Source organism: Lipomyces oligophaga, assembly GCF_038497815.1.
Source record: "Lipomyces oligophaga strain CBS 7107 unplaced genomic scaffold V1516scaffold_7, whole genome shotgun sequence".
NCBI lineage: Eukaryota > Fungi > Ascomycota > Lipomycetes > Lipomycetales > Lipomycetaceae > Lipomyces > [Lipomyces] oligophaga.
Window position 1 is genome coordinate 191,907 of NW_027117791.1, and position 23,012 is coordinate 214,918.

General features: G+C 45.3%; 10 protein-coding genes across 10 annotated transcripts; 4 read left to right on the forward strand and 6 right to left on the reverse strand.

Moving 5' to 3' along the window:
* Nucleotides 1-519: 519 nt before the first annotated feature.
* On the reverse strand, nt 520-1,236 carry V1516DRAFT_665868 (peptidyl-tRNA hydrolase; the record flags this gene model as incomplete). Its single annotated transcript, XM_066920703.1, has 3 exons — nt 520-742; nt 791-1,143; nt 1,207-1,236. 3 exons carry the CDS (start codon nt 1,234-1,236, stop codon nt 520-522), a joined length of 606 nt encoding a protein of 201 aa, XP_066775556.1.
* Nucleotides 1,237-1,636: 400 nt separating this feature from the next.
* On the forward strand, nt 1,637-3,752 carry V1516DRAFT_687082 (BRE1 E3 ubiquitin ligase-domain-containing protein; the record flags this gene model as incomplete). The annotated part of the gene is made up of 2 exons (XM_066923702.1): nt 1,637-1,744; nt 1,794-3,752. 2 exons carry the CDS (start codon nt 1,637-1,639, stop codon nt 3,750-3,752), a joined length of 2,067 nt encoding a protein of 688 aa, XP_066775557.1.
* Nucleotides 3,753-3,985: 233 nt separating this feature from the next.
* V1516DRAFT_665870 (uncharacterized protein) lies at nt 3,986-5,455 on the forward strand (the record flags this gene model as incomplete). Its single annotated transcript, XM_066920704.1, has 1 exon — nt 3,986-5,455. One exon carries the CDS (start codon nt 3,986-3,988, stop codon nt 5,453-5,455), a length of 1,470 nt encoding a protein of 489 aa, XP_066775558.1.
* Nucleotides 5,456-7,091: 1,636 nt separating this feature from the next.
* V1516DRAFT_507022 (acyl-CoA N-acyltransferase) lies at nt 7,092-7,711 on the forward strand. The gene is made up of 2 exons (XM_066919133.1): nt 7,092-7,308; nt 7,367-7,711. Exons 1-2 carry the CDS (start codon nt 7,173-7,175, stop codon nt 7,690-7,692), a joined length of 462 nt encoding a protein of 153 aa, XP_066775559.1. The 5' UTR covers nt 7,092-7,172; the 3' UTR covers nt 7,693-7,711.
* Nucleotides 7,712-7,729: 18 nt separating this feature from the next.
* On the reverse strand, nt 7,730-9,073 carry V1516DRAFT_628682 (signal peptide peptidase-domain-containing protein; the record flags this gene model as incomplete). The annotated part of the gene is made up of 2 exons (XM_066919856.1): nt 7,730-8,446; nt 8,546-9,073. The coding sequence occupies 2 exons, from the start codon at nt 9,071-9,073 to the stop codon at nt 7,730-7,732; spliced, it is 1,245 nt and encodes a 414-aa protein (XP_066775560.1).
* V1516DRAFT_679590 (Alpha/Beta hydrolase protein) lies at nt 8,771-10,154 on the forward strand. Its single transcript, XM_066922955.1, has 3 exons — nt 8,771-9,145; nt 9,195-9,337; nt 9,394-10,154. Exons 2-3 carry the CDS (start codon nt 9,225-9,227, stop codon nt 10,004-10,006), a joined length of 726 nt encoding a protein of 241 aa, XP_066775561.1. The 5' UTR covers nt 8,771-9,145; nt 9,195-9,224; the 3' UTR covers nt 10,007-10,154.
* On the reverse strand, nt 10,066-11,169 carry V1516DRAFT_617095 (chromatin assembly factor 1 subunit A-domain-containing protein; the record flags this gene model as incomplete). The annotated part of the gene is made up of 2 exons (XM_066919353.1): nt 10,066-10,103; nt 10,158-11,169. Coding segments are annotated over 2 exons (1,050 nt in total), but the record flags the coding sequence as incomplete, so codon positions are not given.
* A 434-nt stretch (nt 11,170-11,603) lies between these two features.
* Nucleotides 11,604-13,419, reverse strand: V1516DRAFT_679592 (uncharacterized protein). The gene has a single exon (XM_066922956.1). The coding sequence runs from the start codon at nt 13,342-13,344 to the stop codon at nt 11,737-11,739; it is 1,608 nt and encodes a 535-aa protein (XP_066775563.1). The 5' UTR covers nt 13,345-13,419; the 3' UTR covers nt 11,604-11,736.
* A 38-nt stretch (nt 13,420-13,457) lies between these two features.
* On the reverse strand, nt 13,458-17,090 carry V1516DRAFT_506858 (EXS family-domain-containing protein). Its single transcript, XM_066919131.1, has 2 exons — nt 15,600-17,090; nt 13,458-15,542 (listed from the first exon to the last, which is right to left on the reverse strand). The coding sequence occupies exons 1-2, from the start codon at nt 16,920-16,922 to the stop codon at nt 13,572-13,574; spliced, it is 3,294 nt and encodes a 1,097-aa protein (XP_066775564.1). The 5' UTR covers nt 16,923-17,090; the 3' UTR covers nt 13,458-13,571.
* A 168-nt stretch (nt 17,091-17,258) lies between these two features.
* On the reverse strand, nt 17,259-18,320 carry V1516DRAFT_665877 (uncharacterized protein; the record flags this gene model as incomplete). The annotated part of the gene is made up of 1 exon (XM_066920705.1): nt 17,259-18,320. The coding sequence occupies one exon, from the start codon at nt 18,318-18,320 to the stop codon at nt 17,259-17,261; it is 1,062 nt and encodes a 353-aa protein (XP_066775565.1).
* Nucleotides 18,321-23,012: the final 4,692 nt, after the last annotated feature.

The following is a 23,012-nucleotide window of genomic DNA, read 5'->3' on the forward strand; positions in this document are numbered from 1 at the left end:
GGAATTTCAAAATAATACAATATAGTTGTCCTACAAAAGACATTGATGTAGTCAGAATTAACTATCACCATTCCAGTGGAATTTAACCAAATCTACATATTTCCAACTGTTAGTTCCAATTCTGTAGACCGGTTGTGCTCGAGATCAGATCTTCTACCCGAGCAAAGTCTAAATATACTGGACCATTAGTGTTAATACAGAAAATCAATATAACTGCATTAATCACAAGTGACATTGATAGTACAGCAGTGAATTTCAATAATAACGAGAAGTGTGCAATTTTGCTTGCTGCACAGTCAGAATTCCGTTCTAGATCTCGTCTACTAGCATCTAGCTGAATCTAGAAAATGCTGAATCTAGAGAAATAAGCAACAGAATTTACAGGTCCAAATATAACTGATAAATTCCTATCCCAAGGATATTTCTGACTTGTATTACAAATTCAAAAGGTGGATATGTACATAAATTGTTCTCTCTTGAGTGTCCATCAGATTTTGAGACCTAAAAGCTTGAATCAAGTCACAGCTCCAATCGCCGACCTTCGATACTCGCAAGAATGTTCCATATAATTGGATAGCTATCTTCTTGGATAACGGAGAGTTCGTCTGGCGGGAACTTTGCCAAGACGTACTCTGCCACTTCATACGGGTTTCTTGACTCCGGGCGCGAGATACCTACTCTGATTTTCGTGATCTTCTGCGGTTCGATATACTGGTATACGCTTTTCAGACCGTTATGACCTCTAGCCAGGACTTCAGCAAATAAATTCTACTCAACTTGGTAAACTCACCTGGTAGGTCCTCCTATCTCGACTTTCACCTGGCCAACTTTCAAACTTAGATCGTCATGAATCAAAACCAGTTGTGAATTATAGATTTTCTGCCGAAACAACTTCCACATCTGAAACACCGGCCGGCCGGACTCGTTCATATATGCTCGCGGTTTATACAGACCAAGAACTGAGTTGCTTTCACCGCCGTTGAACTGCTTCGACCGACCTAATAGCAGCTCACCTTTGATCTCGGGTACCTCTACCGCATTCAAACTTGTTCGATTATCTTCTATTAACTTGTCGAGAATTAAATGGCCTACCGAATGCCGTGTGTTTTGGTATCTGGTCCCCGGATTGCCTAGCGAACATACCTGCGCTATTGTTAGTCTGCGCAGAAGTAACTAAATCGGCAACCAGTTCGCACAATTACTTACTAACAGACTCCTACCGACTTTCTGAGCCATTTAGTCCCACTTTTCTCTCGAATTTCTATCTTAATTTGCCTGCCCAAGGTTGAGTAGCTGTATGGTCCAAGATACTTCAATCCGTACTGAAATATACGGCGGCAAACTTCCCAGCACGTGCTCTTTTCTCCCGCGAGCGTGGTAGATTTATCTTAATTTACGTTTCTTGAGACGACGCGTACTTTCGTAAAATTAATCGAGTTTTAGATTGGTGTTTATTGTTATTTCTAGTCTGCTTGGTTTAAAATCGTTGAGGGGATTGACTCAATACTAGTATTGTGACATTATCTTTGGATTGTCAGGATATTATCAACTTGAGATCGCTCAGTGATATTGGTCGATTGTTCTTCTTCGTGAATCCATGTATCTTCATCAATCCATGTATATTCGGAACTAAATCATGGATGAACGCAAGCGGTCGTTATCCGTGAAAGCGGAACATGAAGATTCTCCGCCCCTCAAACGGCAGGCGACTGAAGAAGTACCGTCTTCTCAGGACGAAGTCTCTGTAAGTGTTTTGCGATTATCATCGAAATCTTTATTCTAACATTATCTAGCTTTTTAAGAAAGAAGCTATATTCAGACAGATGCAAGTATACAAGCGGGAAAGAGATGTTCTGCAATCCAGACTTGCCGAGCTTGAACAGCAGTCGGCATATCATGACGACCATGTTCGACTACTAGAGCTTTGGTGGGACCAGTTAATCAATGAAATTAGCATTCTATTTGGAAAGCCTCTCACCTCCGCTTCCGACGACTGCTCTGTGCCAAGATCACTTTTGGAATCTAATTCGCAGGAATATTCAGCTCATTTAGCTGCGAAACGCAATCTGATTATCCAATCCTTAACTGCCATATTTACATCTGATAACTCACCACCGGAAATTAAAGCGTTGCAGGACCAGCTAAGAGATATTTCCAACCAGGTCACCTGTCTCAAAGTCGAGAACGAACATTTAAAAGACGAACGTGATGATCTTGACAGACGTCTGACAGATGCTACGCTAAAGTTTATGACAGCCGAAAAGAAAATGGACCGCCTGAAAAGTTCAACACTTGCTAAGATTGAGCGGCCGCAAATGGTGGGGTCGAGTGCCTCTGCAAAAAAGTCTTCGCCGGAAGTGGAGGCTAAAAAGCAACAGGCCGAGAAACAAGATTCCCCGACCAACGACCAAGCATTATCTCATGCACGTCAAGAGTTTCAAGCAGTTATTGCAAAACAGAATGAGGAACTTGACCGGCTACAAAAACAAATCACAGAATTACAACAAACTATCACTACACTCAACATCAAGTTTTCCTCTTTGGGAGAATCGGAAGTCGCCAACTCGGAGCCGTACAAAACATTGAAATTACGGTACGACGAGACCGCAACGCGGACAAATCATCTTGAAGCAATGAACGACATGCTTAAAAGAGAAAACGACAAACTAAGTAGCGAAAGAACTGAATATAAAGATTTGATTGCTGCCGAGTATCAGGCCATCAATTCCGAGACAGAGAGCCAGATTAATCGTCTTGAAATTGATTTGGCGCGTATCCGAACAGCTCGAGATGATCTATTGGCAGAAATTGCCGTGCTCAAGGCAAAAGATGAGACCAAACTATCTGGTTTAGAAGAATTGAAGAGTTTGGCCGCTTTGCGAGACTCCCGTATCCAATCTTTGGAGTCTGAAGTTGAGCGATTAAAGACGAAATTTTCAGTTGACTCTTCTTCACCATCTGCATCTGCATCTACATCTGCAGTCATGGAAAAGTTAGAACGCGAAAATAAGTACTTGGCTGCTGAGCTTCCGAGTATGGAAGCAGCATTCAACCAAGCGCATCGATTGAGCACGAAGAAAGTTATGGACATTCTTGAAAAAGATGAAAAGTATCTGCGGCTTGTTGCAGAGAAAACCAAAGCCGACCAAAAGTATTTTGCGGCTATGCGGGCAAAGGAAGCTGTATCGCTCGAAAACAAGACACTGCGAACACAGTCGAGTAAAAGCGGTGAAATTATCCAACAGCTAAAGGAGGCCGAGAAATCGTCGAGCCAGAAAGTGTCGTTACTGGAAAAACAAGTATCTGAGCATGTAAATGCTCGACACGTGTATGACAAGCAGTTGCAAGAGGCTGCGCGGAGAGCTGTAGAACAGAAATCTGAAATTGAACGCTATAAGCAACAAATAGACAAGTATGGGCTTGAGATTAAGACACGGTCAGATCAAATTAACACAGAGGCGTCGTCTCGGCGGGCTGCCGAACAGCAAGTGGAGAATCTGAAGGCACAGCTTGACACGTTCAAGCCCAATGGCGCCGGACCTTCGAATGGCGAGCAAACGCAGATTGAGGCTCTTCGGTCGATGACAATGTGTTCAGTTTGTTCCAAAAATTGGAAAGATACTGTGATCAAAGTCTGTGGGCACTGCTTTTGTCAATCATGTGCAAAGGACAGGCTCAATGCGAGAATAAGAAAATGTCCGGCTTGCAATAAACAATATTCGTTTAATGATCTCATGGCTATTCATTTATAATGTATGTATATTATTTCTCAATATGTATTGTTTATATCGTTGTATATCTAGAAGCTGGATTTGTTTACATTTTGTCAGACGGCCTGTTCCGAAGACCAGACCTGATTTTACTTACTATTCGCTATACCACTATACCATCATACCTCTTTCAATATTGATTTCTTACTAGTTAACTAATGGTTTTTAATTTTTTAATATCCTACTTGCCGTTTGTGAAGTTCTAAATTGTTCTGATGGATTTCATATTCTATCCTTTGTTTGGACAAGGGCAACCTTTTTCCAAATATATCGTCCACATTTTTAAACCGGATCCAGTCGGATTTTCGTCAAGACTGTCTATCGAATTATCTACCAAATATCGATCCGAGTTTAATCGATTCAATAAATTGCGATATCTTCAGCTGCCGCAACCTTCAGTAGTTTATCTTGGTATCTGTACTCCAAGTGCTGTACCCCGCTATTACGCAAGAAATCAATACTCTGCTGCATATGTGGCAGTTATATGGGTGAAACATCGAGTCAGGCTATTTCTGCTTTCGTTCAAGAAGTTTTTGAGCACTGCACATATCCATTTGGCTGATGCATTGCAGAAATACGATATGAGGAAGATTGAAAGAAAACATGAATCTGCTGCACTCATTCCAAGAATTGATGCGACGTTTCCGGTGTATTACTCTCGATTCAGGCGAACCCCGACAATTTCTGTTCGAGCAGGCGAAATCGAGTACTGGCTCGGTGAGGTCCTTGTGGTGCATGTATACATCGCAGATCTGACGGTGTCGCATCTCTGGGAGTATCATTTGTTGACTGGCTATGTGTTTGTGGGAACCGGATGTCGACAAGATTCAGGCACTGAGTGGACTTTTGACGGTGAAGATGCGATGGATTCAGGAGATAGATGTGAGCACATCGTTAAAGGCAATATTTGCTCGCTTGTTATGAACTTGCCTGGAAAATTAGATCAAAGTGGCAAACAAGAATATGATCCGCATTCAAGACAGAATTCTAAGTTCAAATTTTCTGCTGCTGCTGATTTGGACAAGCGATCGCAGCCATTCCCTTGTCCTTCAGTGGAGCATAATGAAATGAATGAGTTTTGTTCTGCATTGATTTCATTACATTCTGAATTCAGTATAAAGGAAGACATGGTGGATGAGATATTTAAAGTGGAAGATGTCGACTTTTGCCATGCTTATTCTGACATCCTTCATGTACTGGAATTTTCCTGCATTTGTCCAGCAATGAATCGTGAACTTGATATTATCAGCAACACCACTTCTGAAAATCTGAAATCAATATCCAAGTTACCCAGCAGAGAGTGTTTCTGCTGTGCGATTGAACTCTCATTTTCGTTTGACTACAAAGATGCTGAATCCCAATTACCAGATCATATTGGTATCTATTCTATGGCTAATTCCTCGACTGAAAATGATATGTATTGCATAGTAAATGAGCTTTCCACTGAATCCACGGAATTTGAGTCTATTATTGACAGTTCTGAAATACTGGACGATGCAAGTCATGTTTACAGTTACTTCTATGGATTTATACTTGCGGTCCTTGCGGTTCTCACTTGCTATACACTGATTATAGTGCTGAATAATTCAACCATCATTATATCGAATTTCAAGAATCTCTGTTCGTTTTTTCATGCGGAAAGTCAAGGGACATCATGTCGGGATTGCCAAGATAGTGTCAACTAGCATTTATCAATCAGTATTTAAGTGGATAATAGTTTTGTCGAACAATTTGATTACATCTTATTTGAAAGCTTGTTCGCGGATTGTCCTGTCGGTGCTGTCGATCGCGTTATCCTCCTTGGACGTGATGTTCTTTTGGGCTACGCATATTTATTTTTGCGATCCGGAAACATGGAATCGTTGGCTGGCGAGGAAACTGGTTCGATTTCACTGGGGTTTTGATATCGACTGGCTTTGATAGTTGTTTTATCTGTTTCTTCTTAGCCAACTTTGCTATGAACTCTTATCGGTATCATCTTTTGGTGCATTCTCCTACAGCGGCTAATGCTTGCTCTTTATGACATTGTGGTTAAGGAAGCTGTTCATGTTTGCTTATATCATCATCGCTCTTAAAAATTGGCTATAGTCTACGGAAACATATTATCTCAGATTCCAGTCATTCACATATTCAGCCTCTATAATTCTCAACCTAGTACAGTCTACATTCTTTTACAGACCGAATTTTGTTACAAACTTTGCAGTCAAATAATTTTCGAAAACTCCAACATCCGGTAGACTTGTTTTAAAATGCTGTTATCCGTTATAGGTCTCCTCTATTTCAGTTACTCTCAGACCTTTTTCTAATTACACAACATTTGTTCTGTTTTACTATCAACTACGCCTCATTAGAGCCTTTTTGTGCTATTGTAGTATTCAGATCTTTATGTTTTTTTCGTTCTCAACATTCAATATGTTCCTTTTATCTCTGATCGGAAGCTGTTATATTACACCCTGAAATTCTTTGCATACCAAAATTCCTATAATCTACACCGTTGAATTATTATGTTAATACCATCCATTCGTACTATTGCACAGACTTACAGAGATTGTAGACGTCTTATAAATCCTAATTTTCACTCATGTGCCTTTATCCAGTCCTTTCAACTTTAGTTTATTCTGTTATTAACTCCATGTTCTGGCTGGGTGCACTATTTTGAGGTTATTACAGTGTGCCTGTTGACCGGATAATTACGTTTTCTTTCAATTTTAACCCACTATTACCGTTCCTGGCATAGATTCCTTGGAAAGCTCAATCTCAAAGGCTAGTATACGAAACGCTATTCAACATTGCTATATTTGATTTACCTATCTATATATTATCTATATTGCTCAATCCAGCATATTTTATAGAGTATGTTAAATCTTCCTGCATTTTGACTGGTCCTCTATGATTCAAACTTCAATAGCGGTGGTTCCTAGTCTTAAAGTCCATGATAGCCGATGCTCTATTACTACATTAAGCCTATCGTGCTATCTTTGAGGGTCACTGCGTTGTTAAAATACAACATACTTCTCAATTATTTCGTCCTAAGACTCTTCACCAATCGAATGATTGCAATTTATGTATGCTCACTATACCCTGCGTCTCATTTATCTTCCGCCATCACACCCACGGATTGGAAAGATTTATTTCATATTTTCTGTGCAGTTAGATACCTTCATCTTTTGTTCACCTTTTGTTCACTGGCCAAATTTATTTCTTCATCAAAACACCAAGTGGTTACATTTATCGATTTGACTGAATAGGAAATTTAGCGGGGTTAGGTCCAGCCTAAAATTTGGGATATGCTGAGCGCTTGATTTTTATTATGATTGTATTATCATACAGCAACAATACATTATTATATATGTATATAAATTAAAGTGTATATATCAAGTACAATTCGATAATTATAACAGAATGCGAATTGAACTGGACGATTTAACTGCAAACAACTTGGGTGTACTGAGAAAGATCAACAGTGTTGTGTTACCTACAAAGTATTCGGACGCGTGGTATAAGGAGAGTTTAACTGTTGGCGAGCTAGCGAAACTAGGTAAATCAGTTGATCTTAGATATTGTTAGTAAATGGTTGAAAAAGCTAATTGAAACAGCATACTTCAATGAAATTCCCGTCGGAGCCATCCGGTGTGCACTGGAAACTAAAAACGATCAAAAGACCAAGATATATATTATGACTGTTGCCGTCTTAGCTCCATATAGAGGCTACGGTATTGGACGTCGACTGATTGATCATATCATTGAATATGCGAAGACAGTGTTTGTGAAGGAAGTGTACTGCCATGTCTGGACACGAAACGATGAAGCACTCCAATGGTATTTGAAACTTGGATTCGAGAAGGGTGTGTTGGTAAAGGAGTACTACAAAAAGATGGACCCTCCAGAAGATGCGTATCTTTTGCGATTACGGATTCAGTGAGCGAATGAACTTTGTCGGAATGTATTTGTACAGCAATCTATTTCTCCTTTCTTTCCGTGTCGGTAGAATTGTTGGAGTTAGAAAGACCATCTGCAGGATCCTCGGCAGGATTTTCAGACAACTCTTTGTATTCCCACAACAGAGCCCATTCTTTTCTATAAACAGAGACAAGTAAAGTGGCTCCCCCAATGCCAGGACACAAATACAACAAAGCCGGTTGGGCAGCATGAAAGATATGCATGACAAGGATAGTCACACAAAGCGAAATTATATACATAACCATAGCTATAGAAAAGTAAGGTTTGGAAAACGTACGCGCAGATGCGTACGTGAGTCCTGGGTTCTGCCGATAGTGGTTCCACATATCAAACCTTAGACACAGCGAGACGAAAATGGCAGGAACAATGATATCTCCAAGACCAAGAATCGAGTATGCAGTAGAGGAGGAAGAGGACGAGGACGTAGTGGGCCGCGGCATACTGAGCTTGATGGGAACAGAAAGCGACGTAGCGACAGTGACCATAATGTTTGTTTTGAATACAAAAAATATGTCGTAGAAAAAGAGACCAGTCAGCATGATATATCCAGTTAAAAACGAGTCAATGCTCAGCAGCTGGATTGTCGAATAGGCTAACGAAGCACTGAGAACATTTCCAAGTGCCCAATTCTGACCGACATACCAGTTAGCTGCAGAGATCGAAACGGCCAGAGGGATACTGGAAAATTCAGCAGAGTTGAATGTCACATTGGCAACCTCAGATCCTTCAGTCAGATTTTCCAATTGTGTTCTGAGGTTCTGCTGCGATCTCCAGAATGATACGCTAAGACGTTGCCGTAAAGTTGGTATTTTAACAATTTGTTTTTCGATCTCCTTTTTCTTGTCCTGGTCAATATCATTGTCTATGCCGTTGAAATTGATTTTGCTCTTGATATTGCCAATAGGAGGATTTTTCTGCAGAGCCAGTTTCCAACGAGTAAGTCTAAAACCCGCCTTCTTTAAAATAAACGTAGCAAAATTTCCAAACGCGTTAGCCATTGCAAACGTGCCATAGACGGTGAAATATGCGTTTGCAAACAACTCGATCCATGACTTGTCTACCTTCTTGATCAATACGTACAAGCCCACGAGCACACACGCTCCCATGACTGGCATCAAATATGCATCCTGTTTCTCCAGACGCTCTACAGTGGACTGCGGAGCCAAATCATCACTATCGAATAACGGATCTTTCGGATCCGGTTCCAGCGCGGTCTCAGGGCGATGCAGTGTCGCGTAAGATCCACAATAGACTAGCACCGAGGCAGACACAAGCAGGCCACAATAGGTCACCAAAACCGGATCTATATTGTTGTTTTCCAGTAATATTCCAATCCTATTCATTATTTAGGAAATTTATGAATCTATGTTTATACAGGATATATCTGTATATTTGATATATAGGTGTGAATATATGTAGGTGCAATTTAATTAATTTATCTAGAATACTAATATCTTTTAAAAGTATTTAGTCCCAGACAAATCTACATCCACCATGGCAAATCCACCGAAACCAACAAATCAACAACCTCAAATCCCAAAGAATACAGACTTTCAAAATGCGACGGTTTCAGTTACAACACCTTCTTCCGGATCATTGCAATATGCGTGAGTTGTTCTTTCTGGAACTTGAAATCCACTCGACAGTAATAGTAACAAGACAGCTTAATTCTACTCCACGGGCTTGGTGATACGAATGCCAACTTCACTGTTCTCGCAAATCGCTTAAATCTGCCGTCGACAGTCGTACTGGCTTTACAGGCTCCGAAACCGATGCCGTTTGATTTGGGTGGATTTCACTGGGGCGATGACCTTGTGTTCAGTCGAGATGATCAGGGCTCAGAAGAACTTAGTCCGGACGCCGAGTTCGGCGTAGCTAGAGCGTATATTGAGTCTATTATCAGAACACTAATCAACAATTGTGGCTTTTCATGTTTAAATATCATGCTTTGGGGATATGGGCAGGGCGGAATGGCCGCGCTGGATTATGTGTGTTGCTGTCAAAGTTTGCGTGCCGTAGTGTCCGTCGGCGGATGGCTTCCATCGTGGATCAAGCCTCGAGACATTCTGCCACTGCCCCGACCGACTCGCATTCTTCTCTGTGGTGGAATTACGGGGTCGCAGTTATCCAACGATAGATGCCGCCAGATCTCTGAAATCTTTACCGATTTCTCCAAAGTCCTAATCCCGAGCGCGGGTGACTTGATGCCGAGAAATAGAGACGAAATGAGTCTGGTCCTACATTTTCTGCTGGAAATTATTCTCAATCCGACTTAGGACCGTTAGTTTGCTTTTTTCTTAACCAGTAGTGTTTTCTGCGACCGCTTCTTGGTCCAGTAATCCATAAAAGGATCAATAGGCAGCGTGATCAAGGCTGAATAATGTTAGCAAGTTTCTGGAAAATAATATATATATCGAATAGACATACGGTTTAAAGTCGCTATACTCATCTCTGGAAATCCTTGGTTCACCCCGGTTTCTGTATCCGCAAAGCAAACTCCTCTCGATACCGGAACCAGAGGCGCAAGAATCCGCTTGCGAGGTTTAGACTCTTCAGCTACGAGAAAGTCGCTCATTTCGTCATCAATCAAGCCCAACTCGTCGTCGTCATCTTCTTCGTCGTCGTCATCGTCGTCGTCCAGATCTTCACCGGCGTCGCCGTCATCCTCGGCCCATTCGAGTTCAGAGTCGTAGTTGTAATTTAACTGAGGGTCTCTAAAGAACGGATTACTGCGCGGGATCTTGCACTGCTTGCTGAATGTACCAGAGTATGGCGGGCGAAGATCTTCGCAGAAGCGAAGAAACTTCCGCGGTAAATTGTTTAGCCCTTCACGGAGATCCGACTCACTTGTTGTAGTTGTGAGACCGCAGTCAGCTGTGCTGTATAATCCAAGCACTTCCTTTGTAGTATATTTTAGTCTCCTCCCGCGAGTCACCGGAGGAAATATGGCGACCGGCTTGGAACTCAGTTTGGTCGGGATCACCAAATCTTTCGTTGGTAGCAAGATATGATCCAATTCAGACATAATCCTCGAGCGTGCCACAGGGTCGACAGTGAATTTAGATAAATAAAGCGTTGTATGAGCCTTGACATGAAACGGCAGAAAATTTTTATCATAATCAGATTCGGATTCAGTTGGATTCGACTCTATGGGCGGTTGACTTGCTAGAGTAGTAGGTACCGGCTTGAAGAACGATCCTAGCTTAAGCTGCCGTTTATCTTTTTCTTCCATTTTTCGTTCCTTTTCCTCCAGATTGCGCTCCTTCTCTTCTAATTTGCGCTTTTTTTCTTCCTCTTTTTCCTCGACCTTGCGTTTTCGTTCTTCCTCTCTCTCCTCCAGTTTGCGTTTTCTCTCCTCTTCTCTTTCTTCCAACTTACGACGTCGTTCTTCTTGCTTCCGCTTTTTTTCTAATTCACGTTCCTCTCTTGCCTTTCGCCGTTCTTCTTCTTTACGGCGAGCGTCTTCTTCTTTGATTCGTCGTCGCTCAGCAGTGGCTTCTCTCGCGGCCTCCTTGGAAGCTTCTTTGAAAGCCTGCTTGGATCGACGCCGTTCTATATCATCAAGTTTCCGTCGCTTAGATTCTTCTTTCTCTTCTTTCCTGTCTTTTTGGGATGGCTCTTGTTCGTCGTTATTCCTTTTGTGAGTTTCCGTCGTGGTCCCCGGTCTGGTCCCTGTCCCGGTACCAGTATCAGTGATCTCGGCATTGACGCTAGAGTCGGTCATGACTATGCCGAGATCATTAATACTCGTGAAACTCATTATTTCCATAGACATCTATTGCGGTTTGATACAATACTAATCATAAAATATAGGATAATATTTTTGGGCTTTGAACAATAATCACGGTATTAATAATATAATTGTGGTAAGATGGTACAAAATTAGTTCGACGCGAACGCGACGCGTTAGACGCGTGACTCCCAATCCATGGTGTATTACATATGCTCCTCCCACCGAAGGAAAACTACTGAACTATGCATTAAAATATATTGGTGATCAAAATGATTAATCGTCACTGGAATAGTCTGGATTCGCGATATAGAGTGTTCTCCGAGGCGCATACATATTCACGAGTCGACTTTCGTCCAAAGTATCTGCGCTCGAGGGTCTACGCAGAGATGTTTGTTCTTCAGTAGGCTGATAGTTGGTATCCTCGAACTCAGGAATTTCCGTTCTGTCTATATTGTTTTGAATTCGCGGGTCGAGCGACGAATGTCGAGAAACGCCAGAAGTAACCGAGTCGTGATCACCAGCCGACTTATCCTCGGATGTAGATGCACTTGTCGTCGAAGGAGCAGGATGTAGTCCTGATTCTCCACTGTCTTCACCCTCCCCCCGTCCAGACGCCCGAGCAGCCATTCTCGATGACCGTGCAACAACGGCCCTTGCGTCGCTTAGTTCAAGAGTCATGTCCAGTTTTGGCTGATAAAACGAGTACGGATTTGCATACGATATAAATTCATCTTTTTCAGCTCCCTTCTTGGTTTTGTCTTTATCCTTATGCGACGTTGTCGTTGACGTCTTGGGTTTCGCTTTTTGGGCTCGGCCGCACCAAACGGTCGCTCGTTGTCGGCGCAAAGCCAGCACGTAGTACGCACGCAGGTCCGCAGATGGTGCGTTCGACTCAACATTGCCAGGAAGCAATAAGTCGGCCGTAGTGGAGATCGACGCCGCCAGGAACGAGTCTGAGTCCGGTAGCGGCGAGTCCGTGGTCGCACCCGACATCAAGGCCGGGTCAAATGATGATGCGATCGACGGCGTGCGTAGACTTTCCGGCGCAGATGTTGTAGTGGCGGTGGTTGGAGTAGAATCGTTGTATGCGACCGGAGTCAATAAGTTATCAGTGTCCCCGACTGAAGAGGGCGTCTCGGCCGGCGTCGATGTTGTTCGCATGGCCGATGGCGCTGAACGGAAAGAAGATACAGAATTGAGTGATGAGATCGAAACATGTGTACTATGTGCTCCAATACCAGCTCCTAGCCCAGTACTGGGACCGCCAAACGACGTACGTCTGGAAGGCGAATAATCTGGAATCGCTGGCGGCGGTCCGATCGAAGTTTGTGAAAGCAGTGACTGGCGATACCCTGAATCAACTTCACTTTCCGTCGAATAAGTCTGTAAGGAAGACGTTGACGCAGCTCGGCGATGCTGCGCTTGGTAGTCGAAATAGCTGGCGGAGGGAGTGGGAGACGACGGAAGATTTAGTGGTAAAATTGATCGAGTCGGTGAAGGTGGTCCGACTCCTGGTATACGGCCTGAGGTCTGTGCAGATAAAGAATTCACACTTAAACTCGAAGTGCGTGTTTTCAGCACTGCCTGAGTGACATTTGGAACTGCGGTCGGAACACTATTCGATCCTGAATTGATTCCACCACTGTTTGTGCTTGATAGTCCTGGAACCGGTCGTCGTTTCGGTCGCTCGTAGGGTACGTACTGTCCTGATCTGGTGCCTGGATGAATATAGCTAGAACTTCTCGATTGCTCTAGTTTTGGCGCCTCTTCTGCAATTCCTGAATCTGATCCAATCCGTGTACCCCCAGTATCATTATTATCATAGCCATGAGACTCTGAATCATCTGGAATTATCAGCGACTTTACTTTCTGAGTTGCCATTCTCGAGAATCGATCTCACGATCAAATATTAATCGTTTGATTAAATACTTCACTTTTTCTTATATTGAATGTATTATATCGATTAAAAATATTTGGATAAAGTAGCCAAACAATATAGGCGCTTCATCTTGGGATCAGGCACGTGTTAAGTATTTCCTATTCCGTTTATTACTAACTCTACGGCAAAATACTATTATGAAAATAACTGCAATTATAATAAAATATAATCACATGTCAGGGCGAAGACCAGGAGAAGCTTCACTCATCATATCCAAATCCTCTTCGTCGGACGATTGGCCCTCCGGTTCTGTATCATCAACATTATACAAATCGTCGTCGTCCTCTTCGTCATCGCCATCGTCGTCAAACTCGTCACCATTGTCTTCATGATAAATAATTGATCCGCTTCGACGACTTAATATTGAGCCTGTTCGCGATGAACCCGCACCGCCAGATCCAGAGCCCGGTTTACTGAGATCCGCCCGCGGCCGTCGCTTGCGACGCTCGAAGTCTTGCACATGCGCAGTCTGCATTGCGTTCGAGGCAGCGGTAGCAAGCATTCGAGGGGTCATTGCCGCCATTGACCGGCGTCGCAACGACGGAGTCGGCAACGGCGCTGGGCCCTGACCTCGTCCGTCTTGCGAGCCTTCCGAGCCGCGACCAGACGCCGTCTCATATGCTGTTGCTCGTCCTTCTTCGGCTGCCATCAGGGGTGTCCGCACGTCGATATCAACCATTTCGTGATCGTAATCCCCGTCCACTTCAAGCTCATATGGAAGTGGCAGATTCCGAGATGCCTGGAACCGCGTTACGTTTGCACAATGCTCATTCTCCATCCGAAAAAAGATCCACACAAACCGCCGTAATACCTCCACTAACGCAATCAAAAAGGAAGTCACGGCACTCTGCTGAATTTGCACAGGAAAAATTACGTAAAATACCCAATTGAATCGCAGCACTGGATCGATAATCATTGCTGCATAGTACCACCGTGGGTCTCGAAAGCCCAGCTCGTCTCGCAGCAATTTGTGCTGCGAATTCGCTTGGAACAGCGACCAATCCATAAACAAGTCCCAGAAACCAGAATACACTGTGTTAACTAACACAAAAAATATGTATACGTTGCGGTTCGTATCCAGTCTGTCAATTCGCCACACGCTCAGCACAACCGCCGTGGCAATCGTAAATGTATATTTCCCGGCGTTTGCTAGATGTGGAAACCAATTCCGAGTATCCGCATATCGACGGAGACACTGGAGAAACCGCCAAATCGGAGGCAGAGCAGATAAAAATCCCATCAGCCTCGATCGTGAGGATCCACAGACAGCTGTCTCCGTCCAGTTGTGTGCGAACAAACAGAAAAACAAATCAATATTGCTCACAGAGTAAGTCAAACTGCAGAAGATATCTCCAAGAAAGAAATCACGAAACTCCACAGGATACAATCCAGAGAAAAATAGCCGCCACAGCGCAATCACAAGCCATTCACGGGCTCGCCAATTGAATATCGGGAACGGCATAAACACAATCACAACGCTTACACATATGTAGATCAACGTCCACCAATATGCAGGCAATTTATCCGGCCAAAAATCACTCATGCACAGATACATGCACAGCGACAACCAAAAAAACAAAAACGACGGCAACTCTAAAAACTCGCGCCAGTCTAGTATATGATGTAAATCAAACTCGAAAATGAATACATAATTTATCTTATTTCGCGCCCATACCATGCAGTTCATGGCAAACAAAAGACAAAATAGCGTCATCAAAAACCCACCGCCAAAAATTTGAAATAAGTACGTTACCTCCTCTAGCTCATGCCGCAGACCCTTTTCGACTCCAATGATTATCGCTTGGATAAACAAGGGTAGCCCTAGGCCTAAACATATTGCGCTGAAAAACGTAGCAGAATAATGGGTATCTGGAATTTCCCGCGACCGCAGCTTTTCAATTGCATGCTTCCGATTACCTCGTTCGAAATATCGGCTATAGACATCTTCAGTCACATTCATCAGCTCATCCACAACCTCACTCTGGCCAAAATTGCTATGAAGTACTTTGTCCATATACATTGGAGATAATGCTACGCCCGACGTTTTGTCAAATTTCTTGCAGATTTTCTGAAATGCAGTGCGATTCAGTAATCGGTATGATTTCAGCAGTTCTAAGCCTCTATAATATTCCATCATAGCCTAAGTTCTGTCAGACCAAAAGTAACTTACTTTGCACAAGCAAAACTTTATACTTACATGTTTCAATTTTCGTCTTGCAACCGTATAAGGAACTGCCTTTATTGGATTACCTCGCACGTAGTCTTGGCCAGCACTACCTGTAGGTTGCTCCTTTAATTTCGGCATAAATGGCAAATGATGAAGATCCAGTTTCCGGTGAATATCTTCCATTTGCTGAGCTAAACGATCGCCAATTGATTTATTTGCTTCCGCCATCCGCTTAGCTTCCTGTTCAGCACGCAAAACATCAATTTTCCGCTTCTCGTCGAGTCGTTGATCGCGAAGTAGGTGCAACTGTTCTTTTAACTTTTCAAATCGTTCGATTGCCTCATTCTCCTTTGTCTTATAAAACTCAGTTATTTTAGCGAACTCGCCATCAAGCCAGACCATAAAATCGCGAACTTCGGGATCGATAGCCACACGCCGCCGAACTTGGTCTTCAGAGTTGGCTATACTAGTCGAAACTACAGCCGTCGTAGACTTGGAAACAAATTTGCGCTGGCTAAAACTATCGGAAGGAGAAAAAGTCGCTTGCTTATTCAATGGAGCACCAAATGCGGGCGAGACCGACGGGTTGGAATTGGCTGTCGAATCGTATTTCGAATGTTTTTTCAAAATCGACCGCGAGCCTTCCGATTTCTTACTCGCCTTATACGGCGAAGCGGGGATAGCCGGCGCACCGAGTCCTAATGGAGAGGGCATTACCGGATCGAAGGGTGCTGGACTTGTAGAAAACGAGACGGAACTTTGCCTCGTTCGAACAGCAGGAGTTGACGCAGGTGCGGGTAATGGCGATACAGAGTCAATTGCAGGCGGTGGAAGCTCGAAGCCATGCTGCTTAGTCGGCGGAGTTGCAATCAAGGAACCGTACACTCCTAAATCCCCAGCATTTTCGTCGGAATTGATTCTTCGAGCCGGAATGTCAATGGCTGAAGCCATGGACCCAGGTGGGGAGGTTTTTGTTTGCAAAAGCTGCTGCGGTGTGATACCTATTGGAGCGACCGCTACTAGGCCTGCCACGTTTGTAGCCGGCGAATGGTGATCATTGACCACAGCAGGGGGAGGCAGCGCATCTGAGGGAGGAAGCTCAGCAGAATAATGGAATTGACTATTTGGTGAATCGTTCGTGGTAGAAACTGTACCAGCAACACTAGATGATCTGCCTTTCCACCGCGGCGTGCGCAGTAAATTTGGCGATCGCTTGGAAGAGGATCTTCGCGAACTGGTTTGATCTGCCTCAGGGCTAATTTTCTTGAGTTTTTTTTTGCCGGCTTTGTAGTCAAGATACTGAACTCGCCACTCGGGAACGAGATTTTCGCTAAGATAACGAGCAAATTTCATGACTAAATTGGAATAGAGTGTCCCGGGAAACGGATGGAGTCTTAGAAGTGGCCGTGGGAAGTTGACTAGATCGAGTAAATAGAACCAGTCACAGAGATGCAAAAACCACTAGGAGAGAATTACGAGCTAAACACGCTCGTAAGCCGGTGGAAGCCAAGGTCGGAAAAAGATCTCAGAGCTGGCCCGACGACAACTCTTTTCTGCTCGAAAGGGGAGAAATATATCTCTTTCGTACAAAGGTCTACTCGAAGGAAACTGGGGATTGAGAGCCGATTCTGGAGCAAGCCTAAATATTGGGAGAACTAATCATGTGGAACAAAGACAGCACGTGTGCAGTCACATGATTTCGCCCTGGTCGGACGGTTCGGTCAAGGAGGGAGAGGGCGAGTGCATGTGGTTGTGGTCGAGGGATACGGGCGGCAATTGAGAGATACCGGTAGTCTGATCAGGAAGGGGTAGTATGTTCCGTCGGAGATTGCGCCGCGCAGAGGTAGAAGTCCGGATGATATGACCAGGCCGCTGAGGTTTCCATTTGTCGATCTTGGACGGGATTTTTGTGTAGACACGGCTGCGCGACGCGGCCGTAAGCGTGTGTTCTGGGAACAGAGAGGTAGCACGTTTCCGAGTCCGTTCGAGAACAGTATCCCAGATTGGCTCTAGAGCTGGGAAGCCGACCAAAGCTGCCGAGTCAAGTAGGGAAAGCCAATCTATGGACGAGAGGAGGTAAGTTGAGCGTTTTCGACGAGCGGTAGAGATCGACGCACGGATAGAAATTAGAGCGGCAAGGAGATTGTCCAAAAAGGACAGGACTGGAGCATGTAGAAATGGGTAGAGCACGTCTTCGAGATCGTCGCCGGCAGATGCAGGATCAGATGGACCTGTAGACAACACGCGAGCTGCAAGCGCAGAGAGCTCGGCCATGAGAGGCTGGGAGTAGGAGGGTGGGACAAACAGTTTATGAGATGGCAATCGATAGAGGTCATATGAGTCTTTGTCTTCGTCGCTGATGGAGAGTAAGTCTGAGTCTGAGTAATCGAACGACTGGGCTAAATCTGGGATGGAGCTGGCCAGGCGTGGTAGCCTGTCGGGTTCGAGAGGCCATAAAGTCCATTCGCGAGGCAGAAAGTGGTGGGAAATGACGGGGTCGCGGGCTAGAAGCACAAATCTCAATCGGCTGGCGACGATCAAATGCTCGGCTAGTGCAGACCGATGCTTCCGTTCGAGAAACCGGATCAGCGATCGATACTCAATGAGTTCTTCCTCCTTCGTCGAGAGATTGGGGCCGGACTCTGAGATTTCGGGATCCAAAGCGTCGACTAAGCTTGAGCTACGATCGTGAGTCTCAATACCGTTGATGTCCTCTTCAAATTCGTTGTCCTGATCTCTTCCACGACTCATGGTTCGCTGTTCTCAAATATTTCAATTCGCAAATGCTAGACACCAAACCGGTCTTGATTAACTACGCCGAGCCAAATTCAACTACTGCTGACATGGAGCTTACTGCAGCGGGGATTGTATTGATTAGTCATCTTACGAATCTGGCTACTAAGCTTCGGCGACGGTGTCAGTGCGAGGACTGCTGTTTGTCTGTTAGCAAGTGAGTGGATCCAATTGGCGAGTGCCTACGATTGTTTCCTCGGACGGATGCACTTGAGGACCAGAAGCTAGAGCAGAGGCTGGAGGAGGTCGAGTGAGTCGAGTCGGGCGTTTATGTTTGGCGTCGACGGCATTAGAATTGTGTGTTTTTTGATAGGACGTAGTGGACAGATTTTAGCGATGGTTGCTGTAGAATATCACTGGAGAGACATCATTATTGAACGGATTGACCAGTCGTACTCAAGGTGATGACCTGGTCCCGAAGTCAGTTCCCCGGGGAATCAGCGCCGCCCAAGCCCAGCCCCAGCCTGGATAGACGGCGGCCGGGTACTGCAGAACAGTCCAAACAGACTGCAAACGAGCCAGAGGGTGCACAGGCAGGCAAGGAAGAGAGGCACGGTCCGGAGATGGTGCCAGACCCATAGTCGCCAAAACGAGACGGCCAGCGCACAACAAACTAGTTGCTCGCACGGAGTGAGAAAGGAGGCTGGTCCAAGCAGTCGTGCGTTTTGTTGCGGTGTTGGAAGGACCAAGCAGGCAGTTGCTGCCGGCGCTGGAACTGGCGCTGGTGCTGATGCAGATGCTGGCTAGCCACGCGGCACACGGCGTTGAGCGCAACAAGAGACAGGAGAGGGGATTGAGCACAGAAAAGAAGCAAGTAGGCCAAGTGGGTGGAGAAGGGAATGAAGGAACAGCTCTAGAAGGACAAAGGACGGCGGAAAGAAGAGCAGAAGAATAAACGAACGCAACGAACGCAACGAGAGTAACGATCAAGGCAGATACGGACGAGATCTCGGAACGTGCATGTCTTGCATCGAGTTTCTATCTCGATAGCAGAGTTCTAGAAGAGTAGAAGAAACAGGACGGGTCTCCTTTATTTTCCCAGTCCTTAGCTCTCGTTTATTTTTTTTGTGTTTTCTTTATTTTTTATGTTGTTTTTTTTATTTTTGTAATTTTAGTTCTACGGGATCGAGAAGCTCTACGGAAGTCGACTCGAGCAGCAGCATTGCGGGCTGCGGACGTACCGTACCGACGTAGCGGATGTCTATTCCAGGATGTAATTAAACCCGAAATCGACGGATGTTTGGATAAATGAAGCGGATGATTGAGTCTGGCTTATAGCTCATCTAATAGCGACGGAAGCCACACGTCTTGCGAGAGTTGACTGACTGCCTGATTGGCCGGTTGCCGTGCAGTAGTGGTAGTAGCAGCAGTAATAGCAGGGCCAGTAGACTTTCGTTTTGCCCGGACTCGTTTGTGACGGCTCGTCTCTGGGCTCGCTCGCTAATCGGTAGTGATTGATTGCCGGGCGCCGATGGCCGATCGCTCGTGTTCGTTGAGGCCAGGAAGGGGAAGGGGGAGAGGGGGGCCGGACGAGGCAGGGCGTTGTTGTGGAAATGGCGAGGAGGGGCGGACCCACAGCAGTAGTCTGACTGCACCACGTTCTGTTGCTGAGTGGCGGCTAGCTATCGCGGAGGAGGGTGTCCAGATGAGTGCAGTAATGCGATTACGGTGCGATGCAGGGCGATATGGTTCTGCAGTGTAAAAATAGCGATGACCGACAGATGATGTCTGGCCAGCATTTGCTTGTGTTATTCGTGTTTGTGTTTGTGGTTGTGTTGTCTGTGATGTCTGTGGTGTTTGGGTTGGTACAGTAGTTGCTTAAAGTCCTGAAATGCTCCTGCTCGCGCTGAATTGTGGGTTAGGACGCTGTTCTTCTGCGGAACACGTCGCTGCCCTCCGCAGTCGTCACAGAAGCACAATCAAAGAACGACCGCCGTTTAGAATTTCTCGTTTACGCCGATGTCTCCATGCTTCTACTGGCTTCCGCCGCTGTCTGTCCATTTGTCTGCGGTTGTTGCTGTGTCACGCTGTCGCTCGTCATGTCACAGTGTCACTGTCTATAGCGTCACGGAGCCATGTTGCCATGAGAGTCGTCGCCAGCTCTACGCAAGTACTGCCCTACTCTCTCTCCTATTCCCAGACTCCTATTCCATCGTTCGGAGCTGCTGTGTTCTCCCACGCCCGCAGTCTTCTTCGCTAGGTTAAAACCCAACGGCCCTACTCAACGGCTCTTCGCATGTTGATCCACTCTTTGAGTTTTTTGAGCTTCGTTTACAACACGCAGAAAAAGAAAAAAGACGATTAGAAATTGAGAAAGGAATAGAAAAAAAGCAATGACAAGAACCGCGGCGATCCCCAGCTTGTCCGGCGAGCTGGGTTGGCCATGTTAGTCCCTTCCATCTGGATTCCAGCTAAGAATTTGCTTTCCCCGAAAAAATAAAATAATGTCTGGACGCGGAATGACATGTGAAATGCACAGCCTCTTGCTTTTTGTCGGGCTTGTCCTTGTCTTTAGAATGTTCTTCCGTGCCGCTGATTTGCTTGTCTGCCCTTTGCTGCGATTTCGTTCTTCCGGCGGCTTGCTTCGAGGGCAATTTGGACCGCCATTTGGACCACAATTTAGCTGTTTATTTAGTGCTTCTGCCAACCTGCAGCCAGCGCCGAGGGCGGAGCAGTAGCGCGGGACAACCCTTAAGCCTGGTAGTACTGGTGGGGGTATTAAGACAAGGACAAGGATGAGGAGAAGGGCGCGGATGAATGCGAACGAGACGAGCCGAGATAGAGTTTGCCGACAGGTTTCTATGCATGGAAGCAAACTCTAATTATTATGCGACCGCGCGCCGCATGGGCTCGAGGAGGTCGGCGCAGACTGCAGAACGTCGACTAGACGAGAGACGAATGAGGGCGGTGGGACTCGATGCCTTGGGGAGCTTATGGACGGGATCAGATATGATGGTTTCGATTGGATGTGTTGGATTGGCTAAGTGAGGGATCTAAAGGACATTGAAAGCGCCGATGCATGAGCTCTATCGAGTCAGAGCGAATTACTTGCTGGTGCCGTGGCTGCTGTTAGGCTGCTGCAGGTTCTCGACAGAGTACCATACTCGGAGACGACGACGACCACTTAACCAGAGACGAATCTATGCATGGTGAGATTCAAATTGTAGAATAAGAATTGCGTGCAGAATTGAAATGAGAGAGTGCATATTATAAATGTAGAAAAAGCAAGCTTCAATCAAAGGCGTACGAGTATTTTTCAGATCATGCAGTGCTAGCAGAACGCACCTAGGTCGCGGCAACGCAACACCCGGCTTCCAGTACTGATGATCCACTAAGATATTTGGCGCAAGAGATATTGGAAATTTACTTATCCAAACTACTGGAAGGCCTTTTGGCGAGCGCTCGGTACGCGCAGAGTGCGCGAATTTCGGATCCAGAATCATTCTAGACGCTATACGTCCTGCAAACTATTGTTCTCGCCAGAAACGATGACTAAAGAGATTACAGAGATTGCAAAGACACTAGCAGCGTGAAAAGCCGTGCAACAGGACGTATGAAGTTTATAGTGTATTGTTCTTTATCAAACAGAGCAAGAACTCCAAGTCGGGGTCCAGTGTAGCTGGACTGGGAGAGGTCTGATCCCAGCCCTATGTATCCCTCCTGTACGGTGTCCATGGAGGACCACGGAAGCGTATGACAATTTTGGATGCCAGACTGCACAAGAGAAGGACCTGCTACATAGAAATATATTACATAATTGATTCATAGAAATAAATTATTGTATATACTTCGGCATATTTTTATATATATGCGCGTCGAGTTCTCAATATGTCCACGTGCAAAACTCTACTACTGCTGGATCTGATACACAGACGTGGTGATAGAATACGGCTACAGAAACGGCCAAAGTTTGAGCAATACGAAATGTATGATTTTGAATGAGCATATGAAAAATGAAATATGAAGTAGTGGTGCTCGGCCCTACTGAGCTTGAAATCATTCTCGTCTTTGCTCCACAGCAGCCGTGACTGGCAAGACTCGCTATTACCCAGACCACGAGTTCGGCCAGAGGTTAGCGACCGTTTCTCGGATCGACGTCATGCTGGAGCTGTCTTTGACCGGCTTGCTGGGGACATGTGAATGTGTGTGTGAGTGTGTGACGGACGGTGAATGGACCAGCAGCGGATTATTAAGAATTATGATTATGACTCCTGGAATATAATGACATCCTTGAAACAGTGATTTGAACATCCAGCGCAACAGCGTCCTCGTCCCGTACAGCCAGCCATACAGATTAGTAGTACAGTTGAACAGCAACAATAACCTAACCAAAGTTAGCAACTGCGCAGAATCCACGACGAAAGCCGTGGAAGGCAGCAGCGCCGTGAGGCTCCAGTGGCAATCTGGAATCTGACGGACGGGTGCGTGTGTTTCAGTACCTGTGGCAGGGCGCAAGTATGCAAATGGCTAGTAAAGGCCAGAGCCGAGGTACAGATCTACCGCGACAGTGTCTCCGTTCCATGCAGAACTAAGGAATTGTGGCTTGCAGGGCGTATCCATGCACCCCCCTCCTGCCCCCGGCCCCCGAAAGCTCGAAACTCTAACATCAGAACTCTATCCGTAAGCTGCGAATAGTGTGCTGCGAGACAA